At 40.7% G+C, this 15066-nt stretch overlaps 1 protein-coding gene across 1 annotated transcript in view; it reads left to right on the top strand.

The window, feature by feature from the left end:
- FGF9 (fibroblast growth factor 9) overlaps positions 1-14835 on the top strand; it is a 33312-nt gene extending 18477 nt beyond the window's left edge. The window contains exon 3 of the mRNA XM_003273103.3: positions 11538-14835. Coding sequence (XP_003273151.1) covers positions 11538-11783 — 246 coding nt within the window. The 3' untranslated portion in view covers positions 11784-14835. The remainder of the gene's footprint in view (positions 1-11537) is intronic.
- Positions 14836-15066: the final 231 nt, after the last annotated feature.

Genomic DNA, 15066 nt, shown 5'->3' with positions numbered 1-15066 from the left:
TCAGGGAGCCCCACATGCTAGTAATTGCAATTCTAAGCGTCTTATGATTGAAAGAATGCCTTATGACAGCAACTCCTCTGAATTCATTAACACTTTCAAATGAATTCCTCACTGAGCAGTCTGTGTGAGGGTCTTTCTTGTCTGTGGCTTGCTGACAGTGCTGACTCCTGCTTCCCCTCATCCTGAGCCTTGAGGCACACTGGAGAAGTCTGATCAGCTTGTAAGTTAGGGTCTGCAAGGATAACCAGGTGACAGTGGCTTCAGGGACAACCGAGGCACAAGCTCAGCGTCTCCAAGCTCTTCCTGCTTCTTCCACCTCCTGGCCTCCTAAATCCTGGCATTCCTTGCTCTCACCTCTCCCACATTGCCCCTGTTTTCAGGATGGATTGTTCATGGCATGGAACCCTGGAGAACCCCTCAACCAGAGCCTCAGTGGCATGGACAGTTCCTGAATTGCAGACCTTCCTGCTTCTCTCCAGGGTAGCGTAGTCTCCCTGGGTTCCCTGAGTTAATACCGTTGCACAGCCTGATTCAGAATAGGGCTCAAATTGGAAGTGCTCTCTAATCATTCGCACACTCGCTCACACACTCACGCACTCTTTCCATCCACACATACACGCTTACATGCTCATGTACGCATTAACTCTTCTGTTCACACACTCCCATTCACACAAGTACTCCCATGCTTACACGCTCACTTGCTTACACACATTCTTCTTTTCATAGTTCACTCACACTCACACTGACTTGCTCACTCTTCCATTCACAGACATACCCACGTGCTTACACACTCACTTGCTCACACCCACTCACACACCAGCATTCACCTACAACACACACACCCTCATACTCATGCACTACCTCACAACCCCTTCTTTCTTGTTTTCTTTCCCAAAGTCAACAAGTCTTATTGATTACCTACTAATAATGCATGCTGGGTGCTTTTTAGGTGCTGGAAATACGTTGATCCTCATTGTTCACAGATTCCGGTTTTTGTGAATTTGCCTACTTACTAAAACTTGCTTGTAACCCCCAAATCAATATTTGTCTGACTTTCATGGTTATTTGTGGTCATGGGCAAAAAACCTGAGTGGCATCCATGCACACGCTCCCAGCTGAGGTTGAAGAAGATGCTGTTCTCCTTGTCTCAGCTCTGCTGGAAGCAAGGGTCCTTTTTGGGATCTGTTTCGTGCCATGTGTCACGTTTTGTGCTTTTTATTGGTGATTTTGCTGTAGAAAACATCCTCAGTGGAATACTGAAGTGCGGTCGAGTGTCGCTAAGCGCAAGAAGGCTGTAATGCGGCTTAAGGAGCAAATACGTGTGTTAGAGAAGCCGCTGGTTGTGAGTTTGATGTTAATTAATCAGCAACAGATATTAAATGAGGTGTCGTTCAACAGAAACACACATAAAACAAGGTTACGTATGTTGGCTGACAAAAATGTTATGACCAGAGGCTCACAGGAACCCAACCCTGTATTTCCCCCAGGATCAATGGTTCAGTATTCTAGGAGACTTTATAGAACTTAAGTACCTCAAATAAGGAGAATCAGCTGTACCTACAAATGCAAATGTACTTCCTCGTGTGGGTGATCTTAGAGCTGATTCAGGAAGAACTTGCAACTTCGTTGAGGGAGTCAGACATGTAAACCAAGAATTATAATTTGGTGTGATGAATGTTATAAAAGAATTATAAACAAAAGGGGCTTGGAGAGCTTGCAGGAGGGAGCTTAATTCTAGGAGTAGGAGAGAATGTCAGGATTATTCACAGAGGAGATGGAGAAAAACAGGCAGGTGTTCTCAGTAGAGAGAGCTTTTCAGCCAAGAAGGCAACTTTGCTGCAGGGTTTAGAAACATGGAGCTTCTGGATGTCCCCGGATTCTGTGGTCTTTCCTCTGTCCCTGCCTCATCTGCCTCATCTTGTCTCTGCTTCTGTTTATCCTAGTTGCTGCCAGAGGCATCTTTGCTGACATGTGGAGAGTCCTCCCCTGTCAGCATCAGCAGCCCCTCTGGGGCTGTTGTTCAGCGTCCTGGCCTGAGAGATGCCCTCCATTCTTACAAAGTGGAGTGGGAACCACCATCCTGGGCCAGCTTTGGCAGTAGCCTGGTCGCCTCACCCCTCCTGACTCCCCCTCACCAGGGACTGACTTGAACTTGCTCAGAAACATCATTTGTCAGCCTGCTGGCCTGGTGTGCCTCAGTGGCACTGTGACAACCAGCTGAGAAAAATGTCTGCATCCCTGACACCCCTATTGCAGAGGGCTTCCCCCGAGGACTAAAAAGTTATGGTGCTTGGTGTAAGAGCCACACTCAGAGCTGTCTTTCTTCATGCTGTCTGTAAATGCTTACAGTCCTGACATTAGTTGATTCCCTTTTAGTCTTTTTTGTAATTCTTCATTGAAATCTCTGTTGAAGTTTGCTGCTTCTTTGTAATGAAGTGCCCAAAGCTTAATGCAGTATTCTAAGAACAGACTTGCCAAGGTCGTACCAAAGACATCCCTGTCCCCATGGTACATAGCGTGATTGTTTTGCTGTAGCCCTGAATTATTTTTGTCTATTTAGCTGCCATGTTGCATTGTGTGTTCACACATAATCAGCTGTCCGCTCTCAGCTTTAGGTTCTCCTGCTGTCTTCCTTCCTTTCTCCCTCGCCACTTTGCTTCCTCCCTTCCTTTTCCCCCCTTCTTTTGTTTTCTGTGTGAATTTCTGTGTTTCAGATATTTTTCTTCTGGTTGTGTTGACCTGGCTTGTATTCTTTTTCCTTTTCTCTCTCTCTCTTTCAAGCTGATTTTCATTTTGCTGTGTTTTGATGGGAGACTCTAGTCTATACTTGCATGCTGACCAGTTGTAACTTGGAGATGAAGCACGGTTAGTGGAAGCACAGGCCCCAGAATCGCCACTTTGTCACTCACTGGCCCTGCAGCCATGGGCAGTCTTCTCACTCTTTCTGAGCTGAGGCTATAGAACGGGCTAACGATAGACACTTCATAGCTGGGCGGTGAGGATTAGAGAAGATGACGCCTACAAAGTGGCCCATGTAGTGCTTGACTTTTGTGTCTGCTCAGCACGTGCTTGTGCTCCCAAGCGTGTGGGGGTGACGGAAATGCTGTACTCACATGAGAGACACACTGACACTGTGTTTCCTGCGAGTTTGAATTCTGAAATTAAGACCCATGGCACAGCCTCCGAAGATAAATAAAAAATTTCCTCCAGATCCAAACATGACATTCCTCAAATTATATATTAAAATGCCAACAATAAAGCCTTATTTACCAAGATTAATTTTACATATTTATTCTCATGTGCTGCTCACGATTATTTTATCTGCTCAATTAAAGAAATTTCTTTTATGAGGGGTTTAATTTACTTTGTGATTATACTTATTATTTTTTAAATGGTGAACTTACAGGCTGCCATAGCACCCAAAATGCTGTCATCAGAGACGGTCTCTCAGGGTTAAGGCACAACTTTTAAAAAGATCCATGTCAGCATATTCATTTGGTGTCTTGGAGGAATGGAATGACCAGATGGTCAGGTCACCTTATCCTTGAGAGAATTAGACATAGCCCACCACAGTATTGAGGAGGGGAAGGGCCATTTCTATTAATCTATCAAAAGGTGGGGTCAGCATAAGGGTTGAGTTCCTGAGAAATCGGGGCTGACGTGAGTATAGTGGGGGCTAGGAGTTGGGGCCCAAGGAGCGGGGAGGGTGCCGGGGACAGCTTCATCTCCCTTGCCTTCTTGCTTAGGGCTTCTCTGTGGGTATCGGGTGGACATGGGGCTGCTGAGGGGACATGGGCATCTGCTGTGGGTGTCTGAGAAATTCAAGAGCCACGTGGAAATATCATATAGTGCCCAGGGATCCCTGGCATCATTGATCTTCAGGGTGCATTTTCTCTGCCTTGTGCTCATGTCCAGCTGCTCCTATGACATTGCTAACTTTTTGTTTTCTTACGGGATTTGGATTTTCTTCCCAGTAAGTTCTCTTTGGGCAGTTCATGATGTAGGGTTTATTGGTCAAGCAGACAGTTCAGGAATGAGCCCTGTCTATTGAAGCCAACATTGGGAAGAGGATGCGGCAGGCCCCAAAATGCAAGGAAGCAGCAATGCCTTCGAGGACTGTGTCCTCCCAATGGTCTCCCGGGGAAGAGAAGGAGAGCCCCTGGGGCCAAAGTGGCTGTCTTCTTCCCTGTCCTTTCCTCCTTGAAACAGCAATCTCACTCTCTGCCGCCTTCTGGAAGCGTGAACACAGTCTGTGTTTTCCATCCTCTGCCCCTCCCTGCTGCCGTGGGCAAGTGATGCAGCCCGTTTCATTTGGTTTCTTTCCCTGTTTTCCAACTGCACTGAGTCCCTTTTTTCATTTCCTGTTCAATACGTCCTTCCAGAGTTACTGTGGATAACTTTGCTTTCCACATTTTGATATTTCCAAGACTGAATCACTAGAATCTTAGGCTTACAGGGACCTTGGACATCTTAGTGCCATTTCTTCATTTCTACAGAGGAGAAAATGCAGCCCTGGGAATGTTAATTGACTCGCCCACAGTTACCAGTTTATGTGTGTGTGTTGCTGGAAGGTCAGCATGCCTCTACTAGGGACACTCTGTGCATCTTTTAGTTTTTCAAAATCTGTCTTTGAGCTTATACTGTCATTATATTTGTTAATCTTTCATTTTCTGTCCTTTTATTTCTACAGATCATGTGCTGAATTGAGTCTGCTTTCTCTATCATAGAAAGTGTGGTACATTAAAAAAAAATTCTGTCCTTTCCAATATCTCCCATGATTATCATGGGAACAAAGTAGATGTAGTCAGTTGTCTTTGTAGAATGTCTTTCTTGAATCCTTATTTCCTTAATTTTACTTCTCAGCCTTTTAGCTTTCCATTTCTCCTCTGTTGTCTGCCAGTCTGATCCTTCAAGAGCATTCTACTCTCAGCTTTTACTGAGTAATATTTAATTTGAAGTATTTTCAGCTTTTGCATATCTTTGATGTGCATTTTAAGTGATCATTGAATTATATTACTACTCTTACCAGACACTAGTCTATGGGGGAAAAATGTTATATGTGATTTTTTTTTCAACTTGGTGTTGTAAGATGTTAAATTTGATGAATTTTTCCTGTAGGTTTGTTTATGGAATGATTAAATGTACATTGACTAAACATTAACACAAGCAAAAATACTTCTCAAAGTAAATATTAAACTTTGAAAACTTGAATTCTATTATTCCCTGAGCAAGACTTTCTTTCCTCTGTGGGAGTACCCCTCTGAACATGTGTTAAAAGTTTATGAGCTAATATGATTTACTAAACAAACATTCATTTTTATAGGCAGCTTCCAAGGAAGACCTCTCAATTGTCTAGTTTGTCCTGTGGTATATTTGGCAGGTTCTGTCCTTGGCAGCAAACTGGGTACCACATGGTTGGTGAGCATGCAACACTGAAGATGTGTGCATGCGTGTGTGTGTGTGTGTGTGTGTGTATGTGACAAGATTCAGCCTGGGACCCCTATCATTGAGTTCCCAAATACTGACGTAAGCAGCTTCTGGGAAAGGGTCTTTTCTGTTTTTCTTTTCATTTTTTATTTTAGGTGGAGGAGGATTGGAGAGAATTTAGGAATTCTTAGTTTCCTATATACTTTGACGAGACAAAATGAAAAATGGCCTGCCTACTTGGTTCATTTTGTTTATGTGGACCAGACACAACTGATTCAATTGTTCCCACAATTCTGGTGGCAATTTTGATGGCCAGGAATGTGGATATAAAAGCAGGCCCATCTGGAATACTGGGGAATTTAGAGGTTTTGGAAAACAGGGCTTAAGGTGAGCCATATTGGGTTGGGTCTGGGTCGGAGCTTCTCATGAAATAAATAGTGCCCTCTTGCCTCGTCTCTCTGTGTTTGTTGCTTTCTGTCTAGTTGGGGACTTCTCCCATGAGAGGAGAGTGAAAAGACCTGGCTTCTTATTAATGGTCCTTTAGTCATTATATTTAATCACCCTGATCCTTGCAACAACTCCCATTAAGGCTTTACTGCTAGATTATTAATGAGGAAGAGTACATCTGTACGAGTAATTGTGGTTAAGGGAGGTTTAAAATATCATGACTGTATTAAACAGTAGATATGAGAATGAATGATTACATTGAAGTCATTAACTTATGAAATGTTTGGGACCTCTACAGTGAACTCAATGTCTGTGCAATCACTGATCATAAGTTGATGTGTTGTACTAGTTTATAACATAGCAGCAAGTAGGCTAAGCGGTCCATTGAGTAGAATAAATGCAACCATGTGGACAAAATGACACCACATGTTTATTAATATGAAAATTATGTTTTAAAATAACAGCATGGCATAAGTCTATACGTTTTCAATAACTATTACTAAGTCTTGACTTTTGAAACAACTCTGGCTTCATTTTTTAAGTGGGCATAGATATGAATTGAGCATAATGTTGCCCATGTGGATTACACATTTTCAAATTGTCTAATATTTTTAAATAGTGTCAGTATAAGTTTATGTCTTATAACATTCCTAAGCATTCCCTGGGCTGTACTATAATTTTCACATTATTATCTCATACTTTGGTTTTAATAGGATTTGGTAAAAGTTTTGAAGTTTTAATTTCAATTTTTCCCACCGCTTGGAATTTGATGATATAAAATGAAAAGAGGTTTCCATCGTTGCTAACATTCACCAGATTTTGTTCCAAAGCATGGACTTTAGTAGACTTTTGAATTAAATCCACATTCTCCACCCATGCCCAGTGATATAATCCAACAGTTCAAAGATAGGTATGCCATAAACAGCTATAGTTAAATAATCTAAAAAAAAATTAAAACATGGAAATACAATAAAACAAGAATTGATCACTTTATAGTGGAATACTCTATAAACTGTCTGCATTAGAAACATGTGGTGAGTTTTAAAACATCTGAGTTCTATAACTCTGGAGTGTATAGTTTATTTGAAGGCAGACACTCCCTCCCCCACCCCTTCCCTTCATCCGCACATCTATATAAGAATACAGGTTAATATTTTTTGCTATCCAGATTTGCATTCATTTACTTATTTTTTATTTAGAGAAATGATTTTGGAGTAGAAATACATAACATAAATATTTTCACCTCAACTAAATATTGTATCACTAAGTACTGAAGTGTGGTCATAAAGAGATTATTTCTGTAGATCTTGCTACTCCGTCTAAAACAAAAATCACACATTGGCATAATCCCCAATAAGAGGAAGAAATTATTTAAAAGCATATGTATGATTTAGATGAGTAACACAGTCTTTATAACTTTTCATGATAATTTTAATTTTTAAGGGATCTAAGCTGATCTGTGTGGCATAATTGGTGTAATTGCAGGAGCTTAAATGTACCAGTGATTTTGCAATGTCATGTTTGCACAATCTCATTTAACTTGTTGACTGAAGTTATATAACCCTCCTGTGTATGAGACAATTGGAATTGGACTCAGCCATCACAAAAAATGCTAGCTGTAGATTATACTGTTTTTCTTTTGTTTGATTTTGATTTTTAGAGACAGAGTCTCAGTCTGTTGCCCAAGCTATAGTGCAGTGTCACAATCATGGCTCACTGCAGCCTCGACTCAAGTGACCCTCCTGCCTCAGCCTCCTGCGTAGCTTGGACTACAGGTGTGCACCACCATGCCCAGCTAATTTTTTGTTTTGTAGAGATGGGGGTCTCACTATGTTTTCCAGGCTGGTCTTGAACCCCTGGCCTCAAGTGATATTTCTGCCTGGGCCTTCCAAAGTGCTGGGGTTACAGGCATAAGCTGCTGTGCCTGGCCAATTATACTGTTTTAAATTGAATAATTGGCTTTATTTTCTAAGTTATGTGTGTGCGTGAAAGATGCTGTAATAGCCTGCTAGGGAAATAGGGAAGTGTTAACTGGCAGTGAAAAGGTCAGTTCAATTTCTTAGCATATTTATTTTTTTAAAAGGGGGGTTTTCTATTCTTTAAAAAAGTATAAAATGAGAATCTTTTCTTAAGCAGTGGAAACAATTTCATGTTTCATTCTTAGATAGTGATACCTCTACCACTGTGGCATTTTGTTCATGATTGCTATTTTCCTACCCTCTCCACTCATTCCTCCTGCAGATAAATAGAATTATTCAAAAATTACATTTTGAAATAGAGAGAGACACATAGGACTCTTTTTTTTTTTTTTTTTTTTTGAGACGGAGTCTCGCTCTGTCGCCCAGGCTGGAGTGCAGTGGCGCTGTCTTGGCTCACTGCAAGCTCCGCCCCCCGGGTTCACGCCATTCTCCCGCCTCAGCCTCCCGAGTAGCTGGGACTACAGGCGGCCGCCAACTCGCACAGCTAATATTTTTGTATTTTTAGTAGAGACGGAGTTTCACCGTGTTAGCCAGGATGGTCTGGATCTCCTGACCTCGTGATCCGCCCGCCTTGGCCTCCCAAAGTGCTGGGATTACAGGCGTGAGCCACCGCGCCCGGCCCCCACGTAGGACTCTTTTTACTATGCTTAGTGAAAAGTGAAAAGTGGAAGGGCCTGGTCCCAAGAGTGTGGTGGCTGTGCTAGGGCTCCTGGAAACTTCTTGCTGTGGTGGCTTCATTACATAATAACAAGATCCTGTGGCACAGACCAGGCGCAAATTGCTTCACATCTGGGCCTTGCTGTCCCATGTATTTTAACTGGAAAAGTTGCATTTGCTGTTTTCTAAGGTTTATTCAGGTTCTAAGATGTTAAGATGTTAATGTGATATTAACAACACTGTTGTTGACTGGGAGCTTCCTCGGTGTTCAGCACTGCTCTCTGATTGGATCTCTGCCACAACCCTGCCTCAAGACACTTATTACTAACCTGTTTTAAAGATGAGGTTACTGAGACTTGGAGAGGTAAGAGAATCAGGTGTAAAGCCCTGCAGCTAGTGACGGGTGAAGCTGGGATAGGAGCAGGCTTCTCACTCCAAAGTCAGGCTTTCCGGTCACATAAACTCATTATCTTCTGCTGGGATTTTTGTGTATCTGTTTCTGATCCAAGAAAAAGCATTGTGCTATGGGTGTGCTATGTCTGCAGAGGCAATATAAGCTAGCGCCTCACTCATGGCTCAAAAAGGAGGAGGAAGTGTTCTACATTTAAAATAAAGTTTAATTTCATAGTGTTTTTAGGTGATGTGATTTCCTGCTGCAAAAAAGAAAGCTGACTTTTAATTAGTTTTTCTTGTCCCTTCTAGAACTAAAGGCTCATCCAATCCCATCTTTTGGTCTATTGTATTAATGATAAAATAAATGCACATATTTGTTTAGAAATTTCACTTAATTGCAGCAAACCGAAACCAGCTATTTTTAGCCAGGAATAATCTTGCCTGTGAGGAGACTATTATGCAAATGGAAGTAAGGACTAAAATAGCCATTAATGTCTTTAACACACTTAAACTTTTATCAGTTTCAATAGAGATGAGAGGGAAGTCACATTCAGCCCAATCTCCCCAGCATAGGAGGAGGTTGGGTTTCCCCAGAAGAGCACCCCTCTAGGCCCACATGCAGAGGAGGGTGCAGGAGTGCCTCTCTCCTGTGCACCCCTCCTGCGGGGTAGAGCTGCTTCTCCCGGCCACCCTCAGATGAGAGTATTCCAGTTTGGGGTGGGGCTTGGTTTCTGCGATTCATTCTGTCCCCATGAACCCAGCACCAGAGGTCTAAAGTTTTCCCATCCTTTTTGTCCTTGCCTGACGCATTGTTTTTCCTTTCTGCTTCCCCGCATTTCAGCTCACTTAGCAAAACTTGTCCAGTGAGATAGTATTTTGCTAAAAACCTACTCAGTGCTTCCAAACACATAGAAGAGCACCTGTCAGGAAGTGCCGGCCCTCATGACCTCTTGAGTGTGGTTTAAGCCTTTGGATTAGGGAGGGGACCTAGAGAAGGTGGCCTCATGATGGGCTATTGATTGATTTTGTCAAATTCTCTCCCCTTCCCCTCTCCTTTGCTCTCCTGACTTACTCTGCAAGGAGTTGGGGATGATGGATTCTACCCAACTGATATCTATGAATTCATTTTATTAAATTGTGTCCTTAACTACATACATGGAAAGAGAACTGTCTGTATTTTGGTGATGTATAAAGTTTACTGTCTGTCCCCTGGGTCTGAATGACAGAAACGAATGTCCTTATCTGTATTTGCTTATTTGTTTTCTTATTTATATAAGGTGCCAGGTAGGTAAGAGAAAAGAAACTATTTCTAACAAGTTATTTTCGTGTTTACTGTTTTAAACACTAAAGATATTGATTTTAAAAGTTTCAGTTGAACAGTGAGAAGAGCAAAAAGGCCAGTAAGTCCTGTCACCTTATTTCTCTAGGGGCCAGCTTCAATGCACACATTTTTACCTGGGGCGTGTTCATGGCTTTGGGATGTGGTGTGTGTGTGTGTGTGTGTGTGTGTTATTTTTGTTGTTACTGCCCATGAGTATTGCAACCTCAGGAGCCCTAGGTTGTGGGGTTCAATTGAACCCCAGCTTTCATAAAGCTCGAGTGGAGAGGAAGTGCAGTTCATCTAGGAAGATGCAGAACCTTTCTGATCTGGATCAGTGCACGTTTCTTCTTGGTATCTGTGAACCTGAGAATGTAGCTTTTTCAGTTAGGGGTCTCTTGTTCTATCTAAATTCAAGGAAAAGGAAGACCAGAATATATGCTTTTACTTTGGATTCAGGAAAACTCACTCAGTCATGATAGAAGCATTATGTTTTAAAATGTAGACTGAGAGGATTCTGCATTAGAATTCTCCCAGGGGCCTGTTAAAAATGCATATTTTGAGAATTGCTGAATCAGAGTTTTAAAGGTTTGGGGCTCAGAAGTCTGCATCTTGAAAAGGCATCTCAGGTGATTCTGCTACACATGGAATGAAGTTTAAAAACCACTCATAGAGAGCAGTAAGTAAATGCTGCCGCTAAAAAGGGCAGAACATATCTGACATCACTGGTCGTGCTGCTAATGTTGATCTCTGCAGCAGGTACTTTATAAAATATATACTGGTGTTAAAGCTGTTATCTGAGCCTTGCCAAGGCACAGGCTCTCCCTCCCAGTGTGGTCACCACATAGCTCCTCTAGGAAAAATGGCAACAACGTATGACATTAGGTGTTCCTTGCATTTGACTCATTCAAATGATTGGTATGTGCAAGAGTTTAGAAAACGTTTAGACTCTTTTGTGCTTTAGTCATTATGAGTTAGAGATTAGAATGTAGTTAAATTTGCAGGGTTAGGCAGTCTTTGCAAAATGCATTAAAATGGTTAAAATGGACTAAAACATCAGTATTTTCTCATGGAGGTTATATTGTGTTACTTTTAATATTGAATGTAGCTAATTTTGCAACATATTTATTTACCTTTTTAAAAAATTTTAATTTTAATTTTTAGTTCTGGGGTACATGTGCAGGATGTGCAGGTTTGTTAAATAGGTAAACGTGTGCCAAGGTGGTTTGCTGCACCTATCAATCCATCACCTAGGTATTAAGCCCAGCATGCATTAGCTGTTTTTCCTAATGTTCTCCCTCTTTTTCTTTTTACAGGAAAAACTAACCCAAGAGTGTGTATTCAGAGAACAGTTCGAAGAAAACTGGTATAATACGTACTCATCAAACCTATATAAGCACGTGGACACTGGAAGGCGATACTATGTTGCATTAAATAAAGATGGGACTCCAAGAGAAGGGACTAGGACTAAACGGCACCAGAAATTCACACATTTTTTACCTAGACCAGTGGACCCCGACAAAGTACCTGAACTGTATAAGGATATTCTAAGCCAAAGTTGACAAAGACAATTTCTTCACTTGAGCCCTTAAAAAAGTAACCACTATAAAGGTTTCACGCGGTGGGTTCTTATTGATTAGCTGTGTCATCACATCAGCTCCACTGTTGCCAAACTTTGTCGCATGCATAATGTATGATGGAGGCTTGGATGGGAATATGCTGATTTTGTTCTGCACTTAAAGGCTCCTCCTCCTGGAGGGCTGCCTAGGGCCACTTGCTTGATTTATCATGAGAGAAGAGGAGAGAGAGAGAGAGACTGAGCGCTAGGAGTGTGTGTGTGTGTGTGTGTGTGTGTGTAGCGGGAGATGCGGGCGGAGCGAGAGCAAAAGGACTGCGGCCTGATGCATGCTGGAAATAGACACGCTTTTACATTTCTGATCAGTTGTACTTCATCCTATATCAGCACAGCTGCCATACTTCGACTTATCAGGATTCTGGCTGGTGGCCTGCGCGAGGGTGCAGTCTTACTTAAAAGACTTTCAGTTAATTCTCACTGGTATCATCCCAGTGAACTTAAAGCAAAGACCTCTTAGTAAAAAATAAAAAAAAATAAAAAATAAAAATAAAAAAAAGTTAAATTTATTTATAGAAATTCCAAAGGCAACATTTTATTTATTTTATATATTTATTTATTATATAGAGTTTATTTTTAATGAAACATGTACAGGCCAGATAGGCATTTTGGAAGCTTTAGGCTCTGTAAGCATTAAATGGCAAAGTCCGCTATGAACCTGTGGTAAATTCATGCAAGTAGATATAACGGTGCATGGATATGAGAAATTCTAATGACCCTAATGTACTAAAGGTGACAATCTCTTTTGTGCCCATATTATTGTAAACTTATGCACATTGCTCATGACACTGAGTATTCACTCTTCAGACTGCTTGTTTCATAGCTTATCCCAGAGGATTAAAGATAAACTGGGTCTCAAACTTTGATTCTGTGTCTGCAATATTTCCTCTCTCATAAGTGACTCCACTATTGTAACTTCATGGTTGGAAAATATGAGGGTTGGTATATGTCTTACTTGTTTAAATCTATCGCAGAATATACCAAAGCTAAAGAATAACTATGCTTTTATTTTAGCCGATCTCCAGAATGACAGTATTAACATCAAACATTGTATTGATTTAGAATTCTCAAAAAAGGAAAAAAAAGTACGTAGCACAGACTATTTTTTTTAAAGACGTAAGAATCAGATTAACAGGATCATACTTGTAAACTTTTTTTGGTTCACTTGGCTATCAAATATGAAATTATAGAAGTATCATGGGGTCATTGTAACATCTTTTAGAGAAAATGGCTATCAGTGTGAACTGTCATAATTACGTGGTAATAGCACCCTTAGTAAAACTTGCAAAATGAAACTAATAAATCGTTATCAGTAATGACAATGAGGGGGAAAGTATTATACTTGTTGACTGTGTTTTGTTTTTTAAAATGGTCTCCACAAGCGCTCAATTTTTTTAGAGGTGATGTTACTATGTAGAATATCTTTTACAAGGCTTTTATAACATTTTATGCTGAAAAGCATAAGAATACGTATTTCTTTAGTAGCAATAATTTTGGAACTTGCCCTTGGGCAAGTGAGACTATTTCTTACTATATACTAAGGAGAAAAGAGCCAAATTCTTAAAGCAATATTTAAAAAAAAAGGAATTTATAACAAATTCTCATCTACAGATGACACTTTCTAGCCAGTTGTGTTGAGAAGTAGAAAGTGACAGTTTAAACATGTGTTGGGATTTATGGAACTAATTTTAAAATTTACTATTCAAACTTTGTTTTGCTCTGATGCACATTCTCTATGAAAAATAAAAGTGTGTCACTGGTGAGTGACAGCTGTTAGGAGCTAGAAGCGCATGACTTATTGTTGTGACGACGTCTTGCCTTTCTGTGGTCCAAGTTGGAGTACATGGCAATGCCCTCCTGCTGATGTGCATTAAGGAAAATCTAAGTCTAATATTTGGAATTAAGAGATATTTTAGGGGGAGGGGACAGAAGCAATGTAAAATAGTTGATTTATGATAAAACTCAGAATGTCCTCTTCATTTATTTTCTTGTTTTATTTTCCTTTCTAAACAGAAACTGCATTTAATTCCAAAAACTAGTATTCTTATTTATTATTTAACCCTTTGCTGCTGCTAAAATGTGCACATATTCAGGCTTTAGTTTTTCCAAACGGCATTTTTTTTTGGCTGAAAAATATTAAACATTTGACCACAGGGAAGAATCAAGTTTCTAGGATGTCATAGGTATACTATGTAGCACTGAAAAAATTGATTTTAGGTGACAGCCAAAAGTAGTCTTAAAGTAGCATGAGACCTTAGATAATCGACCTAAAAGAAAGAAAATTGTGAAAAAGACTAAAATCTTCATGCATTCCTGTAAAATGCTACTTTAAGGTCTACTTTTGGAGTTAATTTTGTTTTGGTACTTTTTTTTTTTTTAAGACAAGCAAATTGTTATATGCTTTTGGCAATTGATACAATAAACTGTAATGGTCTGTAAATAAATAAATATTGACTCATGCGATTTATGTAAATAGTCGAACTGGGAGAGTGGATGGCTCAGGGTTTCGACGTGGGCATTGTCTGTTGGGCGGTAGAGTGAGTCACCCCCAGCTCACGGGTTTGCATCCAGTTCTTGTCTTATGAGACCCAAAGCCTGGTGAATGGCAGCCCTGAGCCACTGTGGAATGGGGGTTCTGGATTCACAAACAGATGCTTAGATAGCCAAACCACTGTCTTGTTGGTGCCAACACTTGCTCTGTGGTCGAAGACTTACCGAGCATGGGCTGAACAACCTTCCCGTCTGTCATGCGAATGTCCCCAAGCAGTGGTGAAGGACATGCCAGGTCAGTGTTGGGGAACCTGCCCTGCCAGGTCCTGTTTTGTAGATAAACAAATGGCTGCCTTCTGGTGTTTTTATTCTATTTCATCTCATTAACACTACAACCTTGTGTTATTTACTTGATAATCTGTAATTGTATGTAAATACATACAGGATTATGTAATTTGTGTAAATACATAATTACAGAGTTTTGAAAACTGGTATTTTTTACTTGATGTCCATTTTGGAGCTGCTTCAGATTCTGTGCCTACATGAGCCAATGGAATTTAAAAAGCATATTCTCCTTGCTCTTACAGCTGTGCTATGTGTTGAGGGGTGGAGGGTTATGGGGGATGGAGGGGAAGGAACAAACATATCCAGATGTGTTCTCTCTGTAAGTGTTCGATGAAGAAGCAAGTAATGTTCTGGGATGAAGATTTATGAACTTGGAG

The sequence above is a fragment of the Nomascus leucogenys genome, chromosome 5, assembly GCF_006542625.1.
Source record: "Nomascus leucogenys isolate Asia chromosome 5, Asia_NLE_v1, whole genome shotgun sequence".
Classification (NCBI taxonomy): Eukaryota; Metazoa; Chordata; class Mammalia; order Primates; family Hylobatidae; genus Nomascus; species Nomascus leucogenys.
Note: the sequence above shows the minus strand (reverse complement) of the source record. Positions and strands in the feature narration are given on the sequence as shown.